A 24,365-nucleotide genomic window follows, 5' to 3' on the forward strand; every position below is an offset into this window, starting at 1 on the left:
GAAATTATCAGAAGATAGATACTGTTACAGTTCAGAATACACAAGATCAAGCACACACAAAATAAAAAAAATGTAAAAGTCATCTTTCATTGAAAAGCTATAAGTGAATTATTGATGACAAGAGCTGGAAACACATTAGATGGCTTCCACAACAAGTGAACAATATCAGAAAAGAAAATGGGATTGATAGACCTAACAACTTTAAATGGGCAGATGTTTTAGTAAGTGGAGTCAGGTGTGGTCACAGGACATTTCCAAGTGTCCCTAAACCTCTCCAAAGTGGTATATGTCTGTAAATGAGATATTATAGTGCTATTACATATTTGTAACACCTAAATGCTATTTGTTCAGTATAAAAACACAATTTCTACCTTATCAACCTCACTCAAACATTGTGGTGTGTAACGGTAATCCTCCTCCTCTTCATCAGAAGAGGAGGAGTAGTGATCGAACCAAGGCGCAGCGTAGTGAAATGACATGATTTATTGAACACGACGGAAAAACAAACTAAACTTGCATAAACCAACAAAACAAATAAACGATGCAGACAGACCTGAACGACGAACTTACAAATAACGTGAAGAACGCAATGAACAGGAACAGACTACATAAAACGAACAAACCGTAAACAGTCCCGTATGGTGCAAACATATACACAGACACAGGAGACAACCACCCACAACGAACACTGTGAAAACGCCTACCTAAATATGACTCTTAATTAGAGGAACGCCAAACACCTGCCTCTAATTAAGAGCCATACCAGGCAACCCAATAAACCAACATAGAAACAGAAAACATAGAATGCCCACCCAAACTCACGTCCTGACCAACTAACACATAATACAAACTAACAGAAATAGGTCAGGAACGTGACATAACCCCCCCCATAAGGTGCGAACTCTGGGCGCACCAGCACAAAGTCTAGGGGAGGGTCTGGGTGGGCATCTGACCACGGTGGTGGCTCAGGCTCTGGACGAGGTCCCCACCCAACCATAGTCAATCCCAGCTTACGTTTACCCCTTATCATGACCACCCTCTTATTTCCCCCACCTAATTTAAGGGGCAACACCAAGATAAAGTCCAGCTCCGGGACAAGGTAGCTCAGGATAAAGAGGTAGCTTAGGATAGAGGGGCAACTCCGGACTGAAGGGCAGCTCCGGACAGAGAGACAGCTCTGGATAAAGAGGTAGCTTAGGATAAAGAGGTAGCTTAGGATAGAGGGGCAACTCCGGACTGAAGGGCAGCTCCGGACAGAGAGACAGCTCTGGACTGAGGGGCAGTTCTGGATTACTAGCCGCTTCTGGCTGAGGGGCAGCTCATGGCTGACTGACGGCTCTGGACGCTCATGGCAGGCTGACGGCTCTGGACGCTCATGGCAGGCTGACGGCTCTGGACGCTCATGGCTCTCTGACGGCTCTGGCTGCTCATGGCTCGCTGACGGCTCTGGACGCTCATGGCTCGCTGACGGCTCTGGACGCTCATGGCTCGCTGACGGCTCTGGACGCTCATGGCTCGCTGACGGCTCTGGCTGCTCATGGCTCGCTGGCGGCTCTGGCAGATCCTGTCTGGCTGGCGGCTCTGGCAGATCCTGTCTGGCTGGCGGCTCTGGCAGATCCTGTCTGGTTGGCGGCTCTGGCAGATCCTGTCTGGTTGGCGGCTCTGGCAGATCCTGTCTGACGGACGGCTCTAGCGGCTCCTGTCTGGCGGGCGGCTCTAGCGGCTCCTGTCTGGCGGACGGCTCTGTAGGCTCATGGCAGACGGGCGGCTTTGCAGGCTCATGGCAGACGGATGGCTCAGACGGCGCTGGGGAGACGGATGGCTCAGATGGCGCTGGGGAGACGGATGGCTCAGATGGCCCTGGGGAGACGGATGGCTCAGATGGCGCTGGGGAGACGAATGGCTCTGGCCGGATAAGGCGCACTGTAGACCTGGTGCGTGGTGCCGGAACTGGAGGCACCGGGCTAAGGACACGCACCTTCATGCTAGTGCGGGGAGCAGGGACAGGGCACACTGGACTCTCAAAGCGTACTCTATACCTGGTGCGTGGTACCGGCACTGGTGGCACCGGGCTGAGGGCAAGCACATCAGGATTAGTACGGGGAGAAGAAACAGTGTGTACAGGGCTCTGGAGACGCACAGGTGGCTTAGTGCGTGGTGCCGGAACTGGAGGCACCGAACTGGATACACGCACTACAAGGAGAGTGTGTGGAGGAGGAACAGGGCTCTGGAAACGCACTGGTAGCCTAGTGCGTAGTGTAGGCACTGTAGGTACTAGGCTGGGGCGGGGAGGTGGCGCCGGAAATACCGGACCGTGCAGGCGTACTGGCTCTCTTGAGCATGGAGCCTGCCCAACCTTACCTGGTTGAATGCTCCCGGTTGCCCGACCAGTGCGGGGAGGTGGAATAACCCGCACCGGGCTATGTAGGCGAACCGGGGAAACCATGCGTAAGGCAGGTGCCATGTATGCCGGCCCGAGGAGACGCACTGGAGACCAGACGTGTTGAGCCGGCCTCATGACACCTGGCTCAATGCCCAATCTAGCCCTACCAGTGCGGGGAGGTGGAATAACCCGCACCGGGCTATGCACACGTACAGGAGACACCCTGCGCTCTACTGCGTAACATGGTGTCTGCCCGTACTCCCGCTCTCCACGGTTAGCCTGAGAAGTGGGCGCAGGTCTCCTACCTGCCCTTGGCCCACTACCTCTTAGCCCCCCAAGAAATTTTTGGGTGTTACTCACGGGCTTTTCGGGCTTCCGTGCAAGACGCGTCCCCTCATAACGCCGGTTCCTCTCTCTCTTCTCCTCCGCTCTCCGAACTGCCTCCAGCTGTTCCCATGGACGGTGATTCACTTTAGCCCATGGTCCTTCTCCGTTAAATACCTGCTCCCAACTCCACAAGTCCTGTATACTCTCCCGTTGCTCGACATTACGCTGCTTGGTTCTGGATTGGTGGGTGGTTCTGTAACGGTAATCCTCCTCCTCTTCATCAGAAGAGGAGGAGTAGTGATCGAACCAAGGCGCAGCGTAGTGAAATGACATGATTTATTGAACACGACGGAAAAACAAACTAAACTTGCATAATCCTGTTATGGCTGCACGCTGAATATTGAAAAAACTGGAAAATGTGTGCACATTTTCAAACGGCCTCCTAAGAAACTTTTTATTTTCCAATATGCATATATTTACTACTGTTGGATAGATAACAGTCTGTAGTTTCTAAAAAGGTTTGAATTGTTTCTCTAAGTCGAACAGAAATATTTTTACAGCCATTTTCCCAGCCGAATTGAGTTTCCCAAAATGCGATGTGTCTCTTTAAGACCTTCTCTATAAAAGGCCATTTGACTTGTGACCATAGGGACACGTCAGAGGCGTTCGTCAGACTGTAATGCGGAAGTGAGAATTGAAAGGAGTCGAATATCTCGTCCCTGGACTGAATAACACAACTTCTTGTGAGACCTGCGCAGTTAAAATAAAAATCCGGGCGCGAAGGATAATTTGATCTCGGCTTCTGGAACAAGGTAGATAACGTTGAATATGATGCCTGACTACGATATTATTTGCTACATGTCACAAAATCATCCTAAAGTATGTTTTTTCAATATACTTTAATTATATTATTGCAATTTATTCTGGACTTTAGATGTGAAACGACGGAAGAATTTTTTGAAGAAACGCTTTCTGGCGCAGCAATGCTATCGTGCTAGCTAACCAAAGAGGGAAATAATTCGTTCTGGAACCCAACTAAAGACTCTACTGGACATTGGACCCCGTTACAACATTCTGATGGAGTACCAAGAAAGATAAGACCCAATTTGGGATGCTTTTTCATATATATGTCGAACTGTTGAATGCTAACTCTGCTAACTGTGCTAGGCTAGCGCTTGACTAGAATCAATGCTGCCTTATGCTAGCTTATGATGTTAGCTAATATAACGATATATTGTGTTTTCGCTGTAAAACACTTCAAAAATCGGAAATGTTGTCTGTATTCACAAGATATCTGTCTTTCATTAGTTATCCACCATATGTTTTTCTGAAATGTTTTATGAGGTGTAATTAGTAGCCGACGTTGGTGTATGTATTTTCTCTGGCTACTCCCGGCTGGATTCAGACTGTAGCTATGTATTAGCATTTTTGGGTAGCATCAATGTAAAACTGATTTATAGCTAAAATATGCACTTTTTATGAACAAAACATAGATTTATTGTGTAACATGTTATATGACTGTCATCTGAGGTCGTTTTTTCTGGGCTCTTTAGGTTGGTTTTAGTTTATTTCGGTTGGTTGTGCATGCTACTTCAATCATAATTCATACTTCATAATCATAATTCATACGTGTCTGTCCACTTTTGTATTTGGTGGTGAGCTAACATAAATATATGTGGTGTTTTCTCTGTAAAACATTTAAAAAATCGGACATGTTGGCTGGATTGACAAGATGTTTATCTTTCAAATGCTGTATTGGACTTGTTAATGTGTAAAAGTTAAATATTTTTAAAAAATAGATTTTGAATTTCGCGCCCTGCAGGGGTGTCATTTTCGGTCCGAGGTCGGGCTTGCATCCCAAACAGGATAAACCAACAAAACAAATAAACGATGCAGACAGACCTGAACGACGAACTTACATATAACGTGAAGAACGCAATGAACAGGAACAGACTACATAAAACGAACAAACCGTAAACAGTCCCGTATGGTGCAAACATATACACAGACACAGGAGACAACCACCCACAACGAACACTGTGAAAACGCCTACCTAAATATGACTCTTAATTAGAGGAACGCCAAACACCTGCCTCTAATTAAGAGCCATACCAGGCAACCCAATAAACCAACATAGAAACAGAAAACATAGAATGCCCACCCAAACTCACGTCCTGACCAACTAACACATAATACAAACTAACAGAAATAGGTCAGGAACGTGACATGGTGGTGTTATGGGGTATCCAGGGTATTTGCAAGTGTCCTTCCAACCACTTCAAATTGCCTGAACGTTTAGCCTAGGTATTTCCAATATATTGAGCCCACATACAAATTAACTGTTTACAAAAACAATATACAGTTGAAGTCAGAAGTATACATACACTTAGGTTGGAGTCATTAAAACTTGTTTTTTAACCACTCCACAAACTTCTTGTCAACAAACTATAGTTTTGGCAAGTTGGTTAGGACATCTACTTTGCGCATGACACAAGTAATTTTTCCAACAATTGTTTACAGACAAATTATTTCACTTATAATTCACTATATCATAATTCCAGTGGGTCAGAAGTGTACATACACTAAGTTCACTGTGCCTTGAAACAACTTGGAAAATTCCAGAAAATTATGTCATGGCTTTAGAAGCTTCTGATAGGCTAATTGACATAATTTGAGTCAATTGGAGGTGTACCTGTGGATGTATTTCAAAGCCTACCTTCCAACTCAACCTCTTTGCTTGACATCATGGGGAAATCAAAAGAAATCAGCCAAGACCTCAGAAACAAAATGGTCCACAAGTCTGGTTCATTTTTGGGAGCAATTTCCAAACGCCTGAAGGTACCACATTCATCTTTACAAACAATAGTACGCAAGTATAAACACCATCGGACCACGTAGCCGTCATACCGCTCAGGAAGGAGACGCGTCCTGTCTCCTAGAGATGAGCATACGTTGGTGTGAAAAGTGCAAATCAATCCCAGAACAACAGAAAAGGACCTTGTGAAGATGCTGGAGGAAACTGGTACAAAAGTATCTATATCCACAGTAAAATGAGTCCTATATCGACATAACCTGAAAGGCCGCTCAGCAAGGAAGAAGCTCCTGCTCCAAAACCGCCATAAAAAAAGCCAGACTATGGTTTGCAACTGCACATGGGGACAAAGGTCGTACTTTTTGGAGAAATGTCCTCTGGTCTGATGAAAGAAAAATAGAACTGTTTGGCCATAATGACCATCGTTATATTAGGAGGAAAAAAGGGATGCTTGCAAGCTGAAGAACACCATCCCAACCGTGAAGCACAGGGGTGGCAGCATCACGTTGCGGGGGTACTTTGCTGCAGGAGGGACTGTTGCACTTCACAAAATAGATGGCATCATGAGGGAGGAAAATTATGTGGATATATTGAAGAAACATCTCAAGACATTAGTCAGGAACTTGGTTGCAAATGCGTTTTCCAAATGGACAATGACCCCAAGCATACTTCCAAAGTTGTGGCAAAATGGCTTAAGGACAACAAAGTCAAGGTATTGGAGTGGCCATCACAAAGCCCTGACCTCAATCCTATAGAAAATTTGTGGGAAGAACTGAAAAAGCGTGTGCGAGCGAGGAGGCCTAAAAACCTGACTCAGTTACACCAGCTCTGTCAGGAGGAATGGGCCAAAATTCACACAACTTATTGTGGGAAGCTTGTGGAAGGCTACACGAAGCGTTTGACCCAAGTTAAATTATTTCTAGGCAATGCTACCAAATACAGATTGAGTGTATGTAAACTTCTGACCCACTGGGAATGTGATGAAAGAAATTAAAGCTGAAATAAATCATTCTCACAACTCTTATTCTGACATTTCACATTCTTAAAATAAAGTGGTGATCCTAACTGACCTAAGACAGGGAATTTTACTCTGATTAAATGTCAGGAATTATGAAAAACTGAGTTTAAATGTATTTGGCCAAGGTGTATGTAATCTTCCGACTTCAACTGTAAAAGCAACAGATATACGTAAAAAAATGTTAAAATGTTTTATCAAACACAAACGTCGTTACACACATGTCCTTCACTAAAAAAGGTGCAAAAATAGAAATAAACTGAAGTATTTACAAATGGCATTCGTGTTCGTTTTACATCCCATGTGTAGCTGACTTCCCCATTTTTCCCCCTTTGTTTTGTGCAACGCTTGAAGTTCTTCCATTTGTCTTTTGGCATGTGTGTTGGATAGTGGCGCTCACCTTGAGTGGGTGGTCTTGTGATAGTTGTGGGGTTGCTTTGGGCCCCCAATTACGCCATTTCCAACATTAGCTGCTCTCCGAAGGCCAACTGGCAGAGAGGGGTTTGACCTTTTGCTTTGGCCATCTGCTTGTGAAGAATGAAAGCATTTAATGTAGCAATTTCCACAAAGTGGTAGAAAAAGTGTTACACCACTTTCTGGTCTTGGAGGACCAGAGGACCTGGTAGTAGCCTATCAGAACATCAGATAGTTTGACACCCCCCCCATGCTGGCATTGTAGTCCTTCACAGAAACAGGAATGGGGACATTCTTCCTTTTTCACCCTTCTTGAGACATGGTTGTTATTGAAGGCCTTATGGTGTGTGGTGAGCATGGTTACTTCCCTAGTGTCCTTCCATTTCACAAAAAGCAGCTTGTTAGTCCTGAACCAATATATGGTTCCCCTCTACACTGTCTTTGTCATGTTGTTTACCTTGGTCTTGGGGAAACCGATTCTGTTAGGACGAATGGTGCCACAAGCCCCTATTTTCTTTTTCAAGAGGTCTATGAAAAGTGGATGTAGAACTATCAGACGGGGTAATTGATATAGCACTGGGGGGTGAAGATCTTGACCGGCGGGGGCGCATGCTAAGGAGGGGTGGCTGCCAAACGTCATCATCCAAATCCTCTACATCTTCCACTCTGTGGTGAATCAAATAAAGATATATATTGTTGTGAGACACACAGAATTACAGTTGACTACATTTACAAAACAACAATACTGCGAAGTAAAAACACCAAGCCTAAACTTTATCTGTACAGTGACTCACATAGATGGTGTGAAGGACACACACAATGCAAACTGTAACACTAGGAGACAAAGGCGAGAACCCCCAAAAACAATGGCCATGAGAGTTTAGTCACCTTTCTAAAGTTACAAGGATGAAACTTAGAACAGCAAACAGTGAACTAATAAGACACATAAACAATAACTACTTTGGAATTATATAACATTGAAATGATTTGTTACATAAGCCTATGTCAACTAAATCCAAAGCACAAAAAGCAGACAACTTATAAAAAACAAAATACATATAGTAAATTAGCTTTATAAAGTTATGAAAATAAAACGATATCCAATCCTTCTAGAAAGCAACCTTCATCTGTCGAGTCGAAATTCTTGTTGTCCAACTATCTCCCCTGATCACGGTCCGACCAGTATTTTATTCAAAGCTTCTATGTCGATATACTTATTCATTGCTGCCCTCATTTTAGCTTCCTGTTCGATATTCTTAGTTTGTACCTTTTTTTCCCCCTTGAGAAGCCAACTTTTATGCTAAAGAGATGAAACTAAAGCGCTAAAATCTGTTTACAACGTAATGTAGTTTGCTCGGTGCGTCTCGCCTCTGAGCCAGGTAGCAATAGTTTCATTAGGCATAAAAGGTTCTATGCCTTGTTTTGTTCAACCAAGGTCAACTACATATCCCTGGCAAGCTTATCTCATTGGCTACAAGTCTGTCAAAGTGCCATAGAGCCAATACCCTGTGTAACGGATGCCTAAGCAGTGTAACGGATGCCTAATGTTGCCATTAAGTCATACATCAGATAACATTGGCAATAGGCTAGATTCATTCCTCCCAACCTAAGGATTCATTTCATACCCCCCATGTAGCTGTAACTCAAACACAGAACAAATCTAACCTTACCTTGTAAGATTGGGGAAAATGTTGTGTAAAATAAGCATTTTGTCTCACGGGGCTGTTGATCAATAACGGTAGGTCACAGGCAGATAAATAATACATTCTAATGATCTGTGGAGTCCCGCCTTTCGGTGTGTATCGATGTATTCCGTGTTTATTTTGTTCATGCTTCACAACGCTAACCGGAATGTAAATTGCAGCCAACTTGAAATTACTTACTTCTTCTTCGATGAGGTTTAACGGTGGTTGGCATCCAATAAAAGTTGCATTACCGCCACCTACTAAACTGGAGTACAACTCCCATATACTTACCTTGAAGAAATAAATAAACAAATACCCTACCATCGAACACAACACTCACAAAAACATATATAATAAAAACTAACACCACCCTACTCCACTATTTAAATATATTTAGTCCTACCTCAGGTCAACAACCTGAAAGGATGGGACACCACCACTTGTCAGACCCTGTAACTCTTCTGATGTCAAATCTCACACAACCAAATACCTCTATGCAGCTGCCACCACAATCTCAATTTTCTGCAATTTATTTCCATCCCTGCCGTACAGTTGATAACCATAAATGCTATAAATGCTAAAAAGTAAATCTTACATATATCACTTGTTGGCCTATCCCACTGTACTGGCACAGATCTACTACTCACACCACTCCTCTCAGAATCCCTCCCCCTTGATCCATCTTCCTCTATTTTCTTCACTGCCTCTGCATTGACAACTTCTGCACTACTCTAACCCTGGAATCCTCAACCTGCATATCTTGCATGGGACATTTCTGATCCCCAGCCCCATGGGCACCCCTAAAAATAACACATACCACTACTTTTCTCAATGCTACATACTCTTTTGTCTCATGCCCTTCTGCACACTTCTCACACCTAGGAAACTCCCTTCTACACACTGCTGCCACATGCTCGTGAGCTTGACACCTGTAACAACATAATGTTTTCGGCACAAAAGCTTGTGCAGGATAACTTATATCCTAGCATCACTTTGTCGGGCAAAGAATCATCATCAAAACTCAAAATAACAGACAATGACCCTTCTAGTACACCCCTCAAATCAAACTTTATTTGCCACAAATGTTCATTAATAGAAGACTAATTGATCAGATATTAAAATATCTGAAGAGTTATATTCGGAAAATTTGAATTTTGTAATCTGAAGATTTTCTGTGGTGCCTTATTTCCTAGTTAATTACATTTACATGATTAGTTTAATCACATAATAATAATTACAGATAGTTGATTTGATAAAATAACAGTCGTCACCTTTAATGATGCCAAAAACATGACAACGTACAGTCACTGTGGGGATGACGTCATCAATGCACTTAATGATGAAGTGTTGCATTCCTCTATTCCATTGGATGAATCCCGGAACATATTCCACTCTGTGCTAGCAAAACAGTCCTGCAGTGTAGCATCCGCGTCATCTGACCACTTCCATATTGAGCGAGTCACTGATACTTCCTGCTTTAGTTTTTGCTTGTATTTGGGAATCAGGAGGATAGAATTATGGTCAGATTTGCCAAAAGGAGGGCGGGGGAGAGCTTTGTATGCATATCTGTGTGTGGAGTAAAGGTGGTCTAGGATTTTTTCCCCCTGGTTGCACATGTGACATGCTGGTAAAAATTTGGTAAAATTGATTTAAGTTTGTCTGCATTTAAGTCCCCAGTCACTAGGAGCGCTGCTTCTGGGTGAGCATTTTCTTCTTTGCTTTTGGCCTTATAGAGTTGGTTGAGAGCGGTCTTAGTGCAGCTTCGCTTTGTGGTGGTAAATAGACGGCTACGAATAAAACAGATGAGATCTCTCTTGGTAGATTGTGTTATCGACAGCTTATCATAAGGTACTTTACCTCAGGCGAGCAATACCTCAAGACTTCTTTAATATTAGACATCGCACACCAGCTGTTATTGACAAAAAGACACACACCCCCACCCCTCGTCTTACCAGAGGTAGCGTCTCTGTTCTGCATGGAAAATCCCGCCAGCACTATATTGTCAGTTTCTTCGTTCAGCCACGTCTCGGTGAAACATAAGATGTTACAGTTTGTAATGTCCCGTTAACAGCATAATCTTTATAGTAGGTCATCAATTTTATTTTCCAATGATTGCACGTTAGCAAGAAGAATGGATGTTATTGGGAGTTTGCTCGCTCGCCTCCGGATTCTCAGAAGGATCCCTGATCTGCGTCCACTTTTCTTCACGCAAAAGGCGTGGATCTGGGCCTGTTCCAGTGAAAGCAGGATATCCTTCTCGTCGGACTCGGTAAAGGAAAAAGTTTCATCCAGTCTGCGGTGAGTAATCGTTTTTCTGATATCTAGAAGTCCTTTTCGGGCATAAGAGACGGTAGCAGCAACATTATGTACACAATAAGTTAAAAAATAAGTTACGCCCCCAAAATTAAAATATTGCACAATTGGTTGGGAGAATGTAAAACATCAGGCATGTTCTTCGGCTCCATCTTTTACTCATGCCACACTGTCTGCGTCACACCAAACGACACACCAAACAACGAGCATCACAAACACCGGGAATCTTCCCCTTCAGTTGGTCAACTTTTACATTTACAGTAATCACTCCTTTCAATGGCACACTTGTCTTGAGAGCAAATCAATTCCCATGTCTGGCCCCCATTCATTTAACGTGGAGAGCCTTCTCCCTCTCACCAGCAGAAACACAAACAATTATCAAAAGACCACTTCTGGTTACCCTCACCGATTCCACAACACCCAACTTTGTTTTCACCCACCCTGAAACCAATAGGCAAGGGTCCACCTTTTCCCAAAACTTCACTCCTACTGTCACAGACTCATCTTTATCCTGACCCTCGGTGCAAGCCTTGGGCTCCGAGAACTTGACCACACCTACCACCTCCGATACTTCAACCTCATTCACTTCCATTTCTCCTCCTGTCTTCAGCTCACTCTGCTTACACTTTCTACCATTCTTCTTTAACAAACCATCTCCCTTTTCCCAACATTTTTAACCAACTCAAGCTCACTCTCTTCCTCCCGCTCGCCCTCTTAGACCTCCTTTGCTTGAAATAAGGTCATCGGCTCGGCCTGCTCTTAATACATTCATATGCCCATATATGGTAGTAAGTCATATCAAAGATTTTAAGACACAGATCAACAGCCAAGATACTCAGCTTTCCACAGACACCCTGCTTTTGCAGATAAGGCTACCGTTCTCAAACCAGACTGACTTGAATAAAATAAATCTAATAGGGTCCTCAAATATGGGGACATTACATTTAACTCTGGTGCAACAAATTTACAGAAGTGACAATTAGTGATAAGTGCTAAACCTAATTGATACATATTCTCTCAGTTTTTTGTATTAAAATGTTTATCGTATTAGATTAAGTACAAATCTACTTGACATTAAGTTTCATTCTCATTCACTGTAAAGCAAGGGGGTGATATGAACAATTTTAAAGACAGAGAAAAGCACAGCTGGGACACAGTAATGAAGGAACAATCTAATAAATCAGTCTTGTAAATGTAGTGAATTGGGCAACATTGTATCTTCTGTAGCATTGTAATATTTACATTTACATTTAAGTCATTTAGCAGACGCTCTTATCCAGAGCGACTTACAAATTGGTGCATTCACCTTATGACATCCAGTGGAACAGCCACTTTACAATAGTGCATCTAGATCATTTTAAGGGGGGGGGGGGGGGGGGGCAGAAGGATTGCTTTATCCTAGGTATTCCTTGAAGAGGTGGGGTTTCAGGTGTCTCCGGAAGGTGGTGATTGACTCCGCTGTCCTGGCGTCGTGAGGGAGTTTGTTCCACCATTGGGGTGCCAGAGCAGCGAACAGTTTTGACTGGGCTGAGCGGGAACTGTACTTCCTCAGTGGTAGGGAGGCGAGCAGGCCAGAGGTGGATGAACGCAGTGCCCTTGTTTGGGTGTAGGGCCTGATCAGAGCCTGAAGGTACTGAGGTGCCGTTCCCCTCACAGCTCCGTAGGCAAGCACCATGGTCTTGTAGCGGATGCGAGCTTCAACTGGAAGCCAGTGGAGAGAGCGGAGGAGCGGGGTGACGTGAGAGAACTTGGGAAGGTTGAACACCAGACGGGCTGCGGCGTTCTGGATGAGTTGTAGGGGTTTAATGGCACAGGCAGGGAGCCCAGCCAACAGCGAGTTGCAGTAATCCAGACGGGAGATGACAAGTGCCTGGATTAGGACCTGCGCCGCTTCCTGTGTGAGGCAGGGTCGTACTCTGCGGATGTTGTAGAGCATGAACCTACAGGAACGGGCCACCGCCTTGATGTTGGTGGAGAACGACAGGGTGTTGTCCAGGATCACGCCAAGGTTCTTAGCGCTCTGGGAGGAGGACACAATGGAGTTGTCAACCGTGATGGCGAGATCATGGAACGGACAGTCCTTCCCCGGGAGGAAGAGCAGCTCCGTCTTGCCGAGGTTCAGCTTGAGGTGGTGATCCGTCATCCACACTGATATGTCTGCCAGACATGCAGAGATGCGATTCGCCACCTGGTCATCAGAAGGGGGAAAGGAGAAGATTAATTGTGTGTCGTCTGCATAGCAATGATAGGAGAGACCATGTGAGGTTATGACAGAGCCAAGTGACTTGGTGTATAGCGAGAATAGGAGAGGGCCTAGAACAGAGCCCTGGGGGACACCAGTGGTGAGAGCGCGTGGTGAGGAGACAGATTCTCGCCACGCCACCTGGTAGGAGCGACCTGTCAGGTAGGACGCAATCCAAGCGTGGGCCGCGCCGGAGATGCCCAACTCGGAGAGGGTGGAGAGGAGGATCTGATGGTTCACAGTATCGAAGGCAGCCGATAGGTCTAGAAGGATGAGAGCAGAGGAGAGAGAGTTAGCTTTAGCAGTGCGGAGCGCCTCCGTGATACAGAGAAGAGCAGTCTCAGTTGAGTGACTAGTCTTGAAACCTGACTGATTTGGATCAAGAAGGTCATTCTGAGAGAGATAGCAGGAGAGCTGGCCAAGGACGGCACGTTCAAGAGTTTTGGAGAGAAAAGAAAGAAGGGATACTGGTCTGTAGTTGTTGACATCGGAGGGATCGAGTGTAGGTTTTTTCAGAAGGGGTGCAACTCTCGCTCTCTTGAAGACGGAAGGGACGTAGCCAGCGGTCAGGGATGAGTTGATGAGCGAGGTGAGGTAAGGTAGAAGGTCTCCGGAAATGGTCTGGAGAAGAGAGGAGGGGATAGGGTCAAGCGGGCAGGTTGTTGGGCGGCCGGCCGTCACAAGACGCGAGATTTCATCTGGAGAGAGAGGGGAGAAAGAGGTCAAAGCACAGGGTTGGGCAGTGTGAGCAGAACCAGCGGTGTCGTTTGACTTAGCAAACGAGGATCGGATGTCGTCGACCTTCTTTTCAAAATGGTTGACGAAGTCGTCTGCAGAGAGGGAGGAGGGGGGGGGGAGGGGGAGGAGGATTCAGGAGGGAGGAGAAGGTGGCAAAGAGCTTCCTAGGGTTAGAGGCAGATGCTTGGAATTTAGAGTGGTAGAAAGTGGCTTTAGCAGCAGAGACAGAAGAGGAAAATGTAGAGAGGAGGGAGTGAAAGGATGCCAGGTCCGCAGGGAGGCGAGTTTTCCTCCATTTCCGCTCGGCTGCCCGGAGCCCTGTTCTGTGAGCTCGCAATGAGTCGTCGAGCCACGGAGCGGGAGGGGAGGACCGAGCCGGCCTGGAGGATAGGGGACATAGAGAGTCAAAGGATGCAGAAAGGGAGGAGAGGAGGGTTGAGGAGGCAGAATCAGGAGATAGGTTGGAGAAGGTTTGGGCAGAGGGAAGAGATGATAGGATGGAAGAGGAGAGAGTAGCGGGGGAGAGAGAGCGGAGGTTGGGACGGCGCGATACCATCCGAGTAGGGGCAGTGTGGGAAGTGTTGGATGAGAGCGAGAGGGAAAAGGATACAAGGTAGTGGTCGGAGACTTGGAGGGGAGTTGCAATGAGGTTAGTGGAAGAACAGCATCTAGTAAAGATGAGGTCAAGCGTATTGCCTGCCTTGTGAGTAGGGGGGGAAGGTGAGAGGGTGAGGTCAAAAGAGGAGAGGAGTGGAAAGAAGGAGGCAGAGAGGAATGAGTCAAAGGTAGACATGGGGAGGTTAAAGTCACCCAGAACTGTGAGAGGTGAGCCGTCCTCAGGAAAGGAGCTTATCAAGGCATCAAGCTCATTGATGAACTCTCCAAGGGAACCTGGAGGGCGATAAATGATAAGGATGTTAAGCTTGAAAGGGCTGGTAACTGTGACAGCATGGAATTCAAAGGAGGCGATAGACAGATGGGTAAGGGGAGAAAGAGAGAATGACCACTTGGGAGAGATGAGGATCCCGGTGCCACCACCCCGCTGACCAGAAGGTCTCGGGGTGTGCGAGAACACGTGGGCAGACGAAGAGAGAGCAGTAGGAGTAGCAGTGTTATCTGTGGTGAGCCATGTTTCCGTCAGTGCCAGGAAGTCGAGGGACTGGAGGGACGCATAGGCTGAGATGAGCTCTGCCTTGTTGGCCGCAGATCGGCAGTTCCAGAGGCTACCGGAGACCTGGAACTCCACGTGGGTCGTGCGGGCTGGGACCACCAGGTTAGGGTGGGCGCGGCCATGCGGTGTGAAGCGTTTGTATGGTCTGTGCAGAGAGGAGAGAACAGGGATAGACAGACACATGGTTGACAGGCTACAGAAGAGGCTACGCTAATGCAAAGGAGATTAGAATGACAAGTGGGCTACACGTCTCGAATGTTCAGAAAGTTAAGCTTACGTTGGCAAAAAAATAAAAATAAAATACAAGATCTTATTGACTAAAATGATATAGTACTGCTGGCTGGTGAAGTAGCCTGGCTAGCAGTGGCTACGTTGTTGAAAGTGAAGCTGGCTAGGTAACCTCGACAATTTCACTAAATTTCTCTAAACTACACAATTATCGTGGATACAAGGACAGCAAAGACAACTAGCTAACACTACGCTAATCAAGTCGTTCCGTTGTAATGTAAGTTTCTACAGTGCTGCTATTCGGTAGAAGTTGGCTAGCTAGCAGTGTTGGCTAGGTAGGAGGACGGCAGCGCGGCAGGCGAAAAATAGCTGGCTAGCTAACCGATAATTACTCAAAGCTACACAATTATCTTAGATACAAAGATAGCAAAGAAAACTATGTAGCTAGCTAACACTACACAAGTCAAGTCGTTCCGTTGTAATGTAATCGTTTCTACAGTGCTGCTAATTGGTGGCTAGCTGGCTAGCTAGCAGGGTTGACTACGTTACGTTACGTTACGTTAGGGCGAGAATACCTGGGTAGCGAACCTCAGCGAGCCTTGATAACTACACAATTATCACCGATACAAAGACGGCTATGTAGCCAGCTAAGTAGCTAGCTAAGATCGAACAAATACAAATCAAAGATAGCAAAGACAACTGTGTAGTCAGCCAACACTACACTGATCAAGTCGTTCCGTTGTAATGCACTCGTTTCTACAATGCTGCTATTCGGTGGCAAGCTGGCTAGCTAGCAGTGTTGGCTACGTTGCGTTACGTTAGGGCGAAAATAGCTGGCTGGCGAACCTCAATAACTACACAATTATGTTTGATGCAAAGACGGCTATGTAGCTAGCTAAGATCAAACAAATCAAACCGTTGTACTGTAGTGAAAATGAAAATCAGACCGTTGTACTATAATGAAATGTAATGAAAAGTTATACTACTATTCGGTAGACGGTGGACGTTTGCTAGCTGCTGGGCAGATAGCAGTGTGGACTACGATAGACGACGGAATACGATAATTACGCAATTATCTTTTATACACAGACGGCTAAGTAGCTAGCTAAGAAGAAATTGCTAAGGTTAGACAAATTAAACAAATTAAACCGTTGTACTATAATGAAATGTAATGAAATGTAATGAAAAGTTATACTACCTGCAGAGCGAATGCAAATGCGACCGCTCGCTCCAAACCGGATGTTGTTTAAGAAAATAATAGCATCAGTAATATGCTATCTGCTTAACCCAGGATACCCCTCTGATTTGCTGTCCTCATCCAATTATACATGGTATGCCTCCAGGTGCTCATTTGGACTGTGTCAGAAGGTTAAATGAATTCCTCCACATTCCTCCTCTGATAGTGCCTTCCTCTTGACACACACTACCTGCAATATCATGCTGTCAAGGCTAGACATTTTGCACAATGCCTATCTGATGTGCATTGATTTTAAAGGTTTGAGGGGGATATCACACAAAGGTTCAAAGGTTATGGTTTTTAGTGAGTGAAAGGGATCATTTTTGTGTACAGTAATTGTACATTCTGGAAAGGCAATGCCTCAAACCCTTTAATTTTCTCAAACTGTGATCTGTCGTAATTGTGTTTCTGCAGATCTTCTGATGGCCTTGTCAACCTTATCTGATGTTGTAGAAATGCACAACCCTTACAATTCACATACACTGTAAAACAGTAGAGTACAATTCAGTTTCTTTAATGCCAGTGATTGATATTTGAAATGTTCTATTTTAACAATTTTATTCAACCATATGGCTTTTCCCTGTTAGTGTTACTTTGCTGTTTCCAGATGTTCAACAGGCAGATAAATACTATATACTGATAAATACCCAATTTTGCTTTGTCAATGTAGTCAATATCTAGACACACTAAATGTTACAAATAAATCTTATTTTATTTCACATACATGATTTTTTATTTCTTTTTACTTTGAACTTGTCACAATCTAAATGATTCTACAACAAAATGAGGAACTACCACAACAAAGTCAAAATTTCTTACTGGGGAGAAAAGATGTCAACTTCACTGTAGTAAGATGGACACATGTATTTTGCCATTAGGCAAAGGTTACGGTCAAAGGAATAAAAATACAAAAATAGGATGAAAAAGTGGTCTTTGTAGGTTCTCTGTCAACTTCAAGATCCTCAAAAGTATTTATTACTCCCCAGAATAGTGTTATAATACCAACTTTTGTAAAAACCTCAAACCACTTTGATAAATAAAATACATTTTCTTTTATGGTTGACAATAAATAAATAAAACATATTTAGGGGAACAGGGATATCTTTTCTCCAGTGTGACGTTGCAATCCTGTAGAAGCCCTTTCCTACATTCATGGACAATTTCATAAGTGGGGAGTTACAATTTTGCTTATTAGGTTGGGGGAATTGAGATTTTGGCTGACGTTGCATCCCATGAGTATTGCTATGAACAGTTTGTTTTAATGAATATGTACATACACGTACATAATGAAGCATTTACGTACACCTATGCAAAGATTATGGTCGGATGGAATGATGCTCAGTTTGATCAGTCTGTTCTGTGAGTAAGCATGGTGCAAGACCAAACAAATAAGAGTAATACTTTTAGATACAAATTTGTACTGTACAAGGTTCTGTAGTGTCGTTAAATCCAACCCAGCACTTATGGATTCCTTTTGGGTATATAAATTGAATTTGAAAAGCTTGATTACTGACACCTATACCTTACAGGTCACCTGGGTAGCAACTAAGTTCATTTCGGAGGATCCGTGTTAGACAGGCTCACTGACAACTGTGCAAAAACATACATCACAATGTCGTAGCATTGCATCCAATAAGATGGAATGATTTGGGACTGCACTCCTGTGTCCTGTTATGGCGCTCTGCAGTGCTATTTCCATTCCCGGTAGCATTCTCATGCAGCAGTGGGAAATTCAGAAGTGAATAAATAATCCTTAGATTATTCCCAACATTTGGATTCCCAGATTCACAAACCATGTTAGATCATTTTCATGTTAAAGCGACGGGGTCCAGCTTGCCCCTCTGCTCCTCCATCTATAGAGGTGCCATTAGACTTGGACCGAGGTACGTATTCAATATCTATGTTGTTTTTATGCTTCCCTTTGCCCCGACTCCAAACGAACAGGAGCAGGAAGCAGAACAAAACCACCCCCAGGAATGTGAAACAACCCATTGCTGTCGACACTAAGATAGTCTTTAGGTCCAAGCCGTAGGTCACGTTGATAGTCCCATTGGTAGTGGCATTGCTGGGATCTGTGTAGTACTGGGTCCTGTTTGCGTAGAGCGACCCCAGGCTTTTCACTGCTAGGGAGGTCATTAATGAGTCGTTACCCGCAGTGTTGGTTGCCATGCAAAGGTACACCCCGCCGTCTTGCACCTCGGCCGCCTTGATCTCCAGCGTCCCATTGATGTGGACCATGACTCTACCGTGGCTCTTGTTGGTGAGGAGGCGCCGGCGTGGGGACAGCCACGACACCACCGGCCTGGGGGTCCCCTCAACACTGCAGTGCAGTCTCACTGGTTGACCTTCGTCCACGGCAATTGTTTGCGTCTTGTTCTCCCGTATTTTGGGCTTGGTGCACGTCACATAGTAGGAGAGCAGGGTCTCCTTGAACTCCCTGAAAGGCCTGCCTCGGATGCCCTCGGGGGTACTGCACTCCGGCTGCGAGTCACCAAAGTAGATGGACTGCCTCCTCTGCAGGATCCACATGAGGCGGCAGTCGCAAACCAGGGGGTTGTCATCGATCAAGAGGACTTCCAGAGCCTCAGGAGCTTGGAAGACACCCTTCTCCAGGGTGTCCAAACGGTTGTGGGAGACGTTGAGGACCTTGAGCCACCGGAGGCCCTGAAATGCATACGGTTCAACGGTCGACAACTGAGCCCCGACCAGATGCAGTTCCCTTAGGTGCACCAACTCCGACAGCAACCTCCCTTCGATGTGTCTGATTCGGTTGAAGGACAGGTTGAGGAGCGTCAGGTAGTGCAGGTGCTTGATTGCCTGGTATGGGAAGGTGGACAGGTTGGTGTTGGTGATGAAAAGCGTGGTCAAATTGAGGCCGTGCAGCGTGTTGGCCGGCACACTTTCCAGCGAGGTCCAGCTGTCAATCTCCAGGTGGCGCAATCGGAGCAGCTTCTTGAAGGAGTAGGCATGCAAGGTGCTGATGCTGAGGTATCGCAGGTGAAGTCTTACCAGGTTGTGCAGGTGGGACAGGGCCTCAGTAGGCACCACCGTCAGATTGCATCTCTCGAGGGTTAGCGTCTCTAGGCTCAGCAGTCCACTGAAAGCCCGGTGGGAGATGTACACTAGATCATTGTCACCCACCTCCAGGAACTTCAGATTGTTCAAGTCCTGGAACATGTAGTCCAGCAGGATGACAATATTGTTGTCGCTGACATCCAACCGGGTGAGGTTGGACAGGCCTGTGAAGACGCCCATAGGAATGAGCTTAATACGATTGCTTTTGAGACTAAGTGAGTGCATGCTGTACAGAGGGTTGAAGGCCCCCGGCTCCACATAGCTGATAATGTTCCCACTGAGGTCCAAATCCTCTAGACCAGGATAGGGGGCAAAGTCATCCGGGTTGACGGCCTGCAGCTTGTTCTTGCTCAGGTCCAGGATCCTGGTCTCGATGGGGATGCCGTCTGGGATGCTCGGTAGGCGTTTGCGGTGGCACAGGACAGACTTGCTCTGGGCTGAGCAGTCGCAGCGGGCGGGACATCCCAAGGCGGAACCCACGAAGACGGCCACAAGAGCCAGTCCCAGGAACGGTTGCCAGCATGAGAGGGCCGTGTGCAGCATGACTTTACTCATACAGTCGACCATTCTGTCACGGCTCTACGAGAGAGGGAACACACACAACAAGAGAATATAATTAGAGAGCATAAATTGGTAAGAATAAGTGACACGTGAAAGCCTTCATGGATGTCAATATAAAAATGCATATTCGTTTAGGATTATAAATGGACACTAAAATGGATGAGATCTTATTTCAATGAACATTGAGGACAGATTAGAATGGCCTTGTTTCTCTGACGCAAATGCCTCATTTTCAACATCCTGAGCCATCATAAGCGTTTCACACAGTACTGCAGCTGAAACCAGCAATCATGAAACACCTATATCCCCTGACTCACACACTTATTCAACATACTGTCACAATTTAGGCCATTCTACTCTTTTCATTCAATGGTTTAGTCTCAGGCGTTTGAAATTTAAGAACAATTTGTCTATAGTCATTTGTTATATCGGTGTGGGTCTCCTTATAACACAAATCACTTCAAACAGTATGCAGTCTACTGTTGTGTTTCATCCACAGCAAACTGATCGAGAGATGAGTGGAGGACCTATAAGAAAACTGTCTCTATCATACGTCTGTGGAGGCTGTCTGATCATTATTCTAACCAAGGAGGATTCAGTGAATGTAGTCGGATTTATATGTATTGCTTTGCAAAATATGTACGACCATAAGCAGCTAAACAATGGCGCTTAATCTTTTCATGTTCATATTGTAAAATGAGGCTTTGCTAGCAACTATGCTTGAATGAAGTCCACAAGTGATGTTTTTGCCCAATTCAACCTTTTTTAATCAAAGACGTTCCATCTATTTCCATCTCTTGTGTGTTTTCTTCACATAGAAACAGATATATTGTTTATACGGGACCGTATCTTTTGCTTCTCTGACCCTTACACTGAAATAATGAGCATGATTTTATTGATTTTCTTAGAAAAAACTTCTACCCCTCATAAGTAGTAGAAACTGCACACCAGCTGCAAAATGACCATGAAACAAAAGAAAAAAACATGATTGGAAAAACATGATTATTTCCGCCGTCCAAACACATTGAGAGTGAACACAATCAACACGTAGAAATTGTTGGAGGGCAGTACCTAATGGGAAGAAAATTAGGTTTGTAATTATAAGGATTATCACAAAGGCCGCAAAAGCTAATAAATGAAGATCCGGGAGGTTAATCCGTTTTAAAAAATCCAATTAAAAAATGTATCCAAAAGGTGTCAAAACAAACACCATTACACTCTGAAAGAGTAGCATCTGTAGTCAAGATGTGTCTGCTTTGGTTTTCAGCAGCAGAGAGTGGGGTTGAGATATTGCCTTTCACCTGTAGTAATAGGATGGGCCAAAGCCTTACATGGAACAAGATTCTCAAATAAATTCCTTCAACAGTAATGTAATGCCTCAGTGTAACTCTAACACGTACTCATAAGGGGCACAGGGGCACATGCCCCATCAGATTCGTCCTGTTTTACACACACACACACACACACACACACACACACACACACACACACACACACACACACACACACACACACACACACACACACACACACACACATACACACATACATACATACATACATACATACATATATACATATATATTCAAGAGTATGTGGACCCTTCAAATTAGTGGATTTGGCTATTTCAGCCACAACTCTTGCTAACAGATGTATACAATCGAGCACACAGCCATGCGATCTCCATAGACGAACATTGGCAGTAGAATGGCCTTACTGAAGAGCTCAGTGACTTTCAACGTGGTACCGTTCCAACAAGTCAGTTCATCAAATGTCTGCCCTGCTATAGCTGCCCCGGTCAAATGTAAGTGCTGTTATTGTGAAGTGGAAACGTCTAGGAGCAACAACTGCTCAGCCGCGAAGTGGTAGGCCACACAAGCTCACATTACGGATCCGCCGAGTTCTGAAGTGCATAGGGTATAAAAATCACCTGTCCTCGCTTGCAATACTCACTAACGAGTTCCAAACTGCCTCTGGAAGAAACATCAGCACAAAAACAGTTTGTTGCGAGCTTCATGAAATTGGTTTCCATGGCCGAGCAGCCGCACACAATCCTCATCATGGGCAATGCTAAGCGTCGGCTGGGTGGTGTAAAGTTCGCCGCCATCGGACTCTGGAGCAGTGGAAACACGTTCTCTGGAGTGATGAATCATGCTTCACCATCTGGCAGTCAGATGGACGAATCTGGGTTTGGCAGATGCCAGGAAAACGCTACTTGCCCCAATGCATACAACGCTACTTGCCCCTGATTGTATGCATACAACTACCTCATCTGACATTGTTACTGATATTTTTCTTGTACATACAGTATATTATTTTATATATATATTGACAATGTCTATTTCTAATATCGCTACTATGCAAGGAACCATTTGGCTGTACTGTTTACACCTTCTGTAAAGACCATCCACTTGGCATGATGTGGCTGGAGGTTATAGCAATTCTTTCACATGACCCATACATTTAGACAAGTGTGTCTGGGTAAGTGTCATCTAATATTTATAAAATTTGTTTTTTCTGTTTACCTGTTTTTTCCCTTATTGTAGACTACTACTTTTACCACTTTTAGACTTAATCTTCACTACACTACTCACTGTTCAGCACATGACCTCACATGCGAATCCTTAACCTGTTGGGGATGGGGGCGCTGTTTAGACTATTTATGCTAATGTGGCTAATTTTTTAAACGGCTTCCCACAAAATCCTTGATCGTACAATATGCATATTATTATTATTATTGGATAGAAAACAGTCTATAGTTTCTATAGGAGTTGAAATTTTGTCTCTAAGTGGAACAGAGCCCATTCTACAGCAATTTCCCTGACATGGAGTCAGATTTGAGAAACGTTGGCCACTTTTCTGAAGTCATTTAAACGGGCACTGTCGTTGCTATGACTATACGGACACTTCTTACGTCTTCCCCTGGATGCCTTTACGTGATGACGATTCCAACGGGCTCGATTGCTCGTTCACAGGCCCTACAAATGAAAAAAACCTTTAGCTAGCAAGTCTTTTCTTGCTGCGTAACGCGCGTGGAAGACACCGACCCTCTCCTGTTCCAAGCATTAGTTTAGCCTGTTATATTTCTCCGGTCATCTTTTCACTCGTTATAGGAGTTACAAACATCACAAAGTAGTTAATTTAAAGCGTTTTATAGCAATTTATATCCGTTTAGTGCGATTTTGGGACATTTATTTTTGCAACGATGTGAAAAGTTGGGAACGCTTTTCAGTTCATCCCGAACGTAGTTGACATTTCCACATGGCAAGAGGACAGCTTTCCACCAAAAGACGATTTCTCCCAAGAAAGGATCCTTTGCCCAAGATACTGATGGAAGAACAGCTCAAGGTAGGACATTTTTATTATGATAAATCGTGTTTCTGTCGAAACATTTTAGTGGCTTAGGACGCCATGTTTTTTGACGTAGCTTCGCTTGGCGCAAACTGTATTGAAAAGTAAGGATAAATTAAAAAATGTAATAACGCAATTGTATTAAGAATTAAATTGTCTATCAATCCCTGTCCACCCTATATTTTTTAGTCACGTTTATGAGTATTTATGTATAAGAGTAGATCACTGTCTAAGTGGCGCAAGGACGTTTTCTTTACCAGCTTGTCTACATTTCACATTGTCTAACCATGATTTTGGTGGCTAAATATAAACATTTTCGATCAAACTGTATATGCATGTTGTAATGTGATGTTACAGGAGTGTCATCGGAAGAATTCTGAGAAGGTTAGTGAAAAAATTAATATCTTTTGGCGATGTTGACTTTTATCGCTCACTTTGGCTAGAATCAATGCTGGGCTGCTAATTGCTATGTGCTAAGCTAATATAACGATTTATTGTGTTTTCGCTGTAAGACACTTAGAAAATCTGAAATATTGTCTGTATTCACAGGATCTGTGTCTTTCGATTCGTGTATGCTGTGTATTTTTACGAAATGTTTGATGATTAGTAGTTAGGTAAACACGTTGCTCATTGTAATTATTCTAGTCCATTTGTGATGGTGGGTGCAATTGTAAACTATGCCATCTACCTGAAATATGCACTTTTTTCTAACAAAACCTATCCCATACCATAAATATGTTATCAGACTGTCATCTAATGAGTTTTTTTGTTGGTTAGGGGCTATAAATATCTTAGTTTAGCCGAATTGGTGAT

The 24,365-nt window shown here is 44.4% G+C and overlaps 1 protein-coding gene across 5 annotated transcripts in view; it reads right to left on the reverse strand.

Annotated features, from left to right (window-relative positions):
- Positions 1–17,258: 17,258 nt before the first annotated feature.
- Positions 17,259–24,365, reverse strand: part of LOC129827957 (leucine-rich repeat and immunoglobulin-like domain-containing nogo receptor-interacting protein 2) — a 407,967-nt gene continuing 400,860 nt past the window's right edge. For all 5 annotated transcript variants that reach the window (XM_055889266.1, XM_055889268.1, XM_055889267.1 and 2 more), the window contains one exon: positions 17,259–20,219. In XM_055889266.1, the coding sequence (XP_055745241.1) occupies positions 18,363–20,207 (1,845 nt within the window). In that variant the 5' untranslated portion in view covers positions 20,208–20,219 and the 3' untranslated portion in view covers positions 17,259–18,362. The remainder of the gene's footprint in view (positions 20,220–24,365) is intronic.

Source organism: Salvelinus fontinalis, chromosome 29 (assembly GCF_029448725.1).
Source record: "Salvelinus fontinalis isolate EN_2023a chromosome 29, ASM2944872v1, whole genome shotgun sequence".
Classification (NCBI taxonomy): Eukaryota; Metazoa; Chordata; class Actinopteri; order Salmoniformes; family Salmonidae; genus Salvelinus; species Salvelinus fontinalis.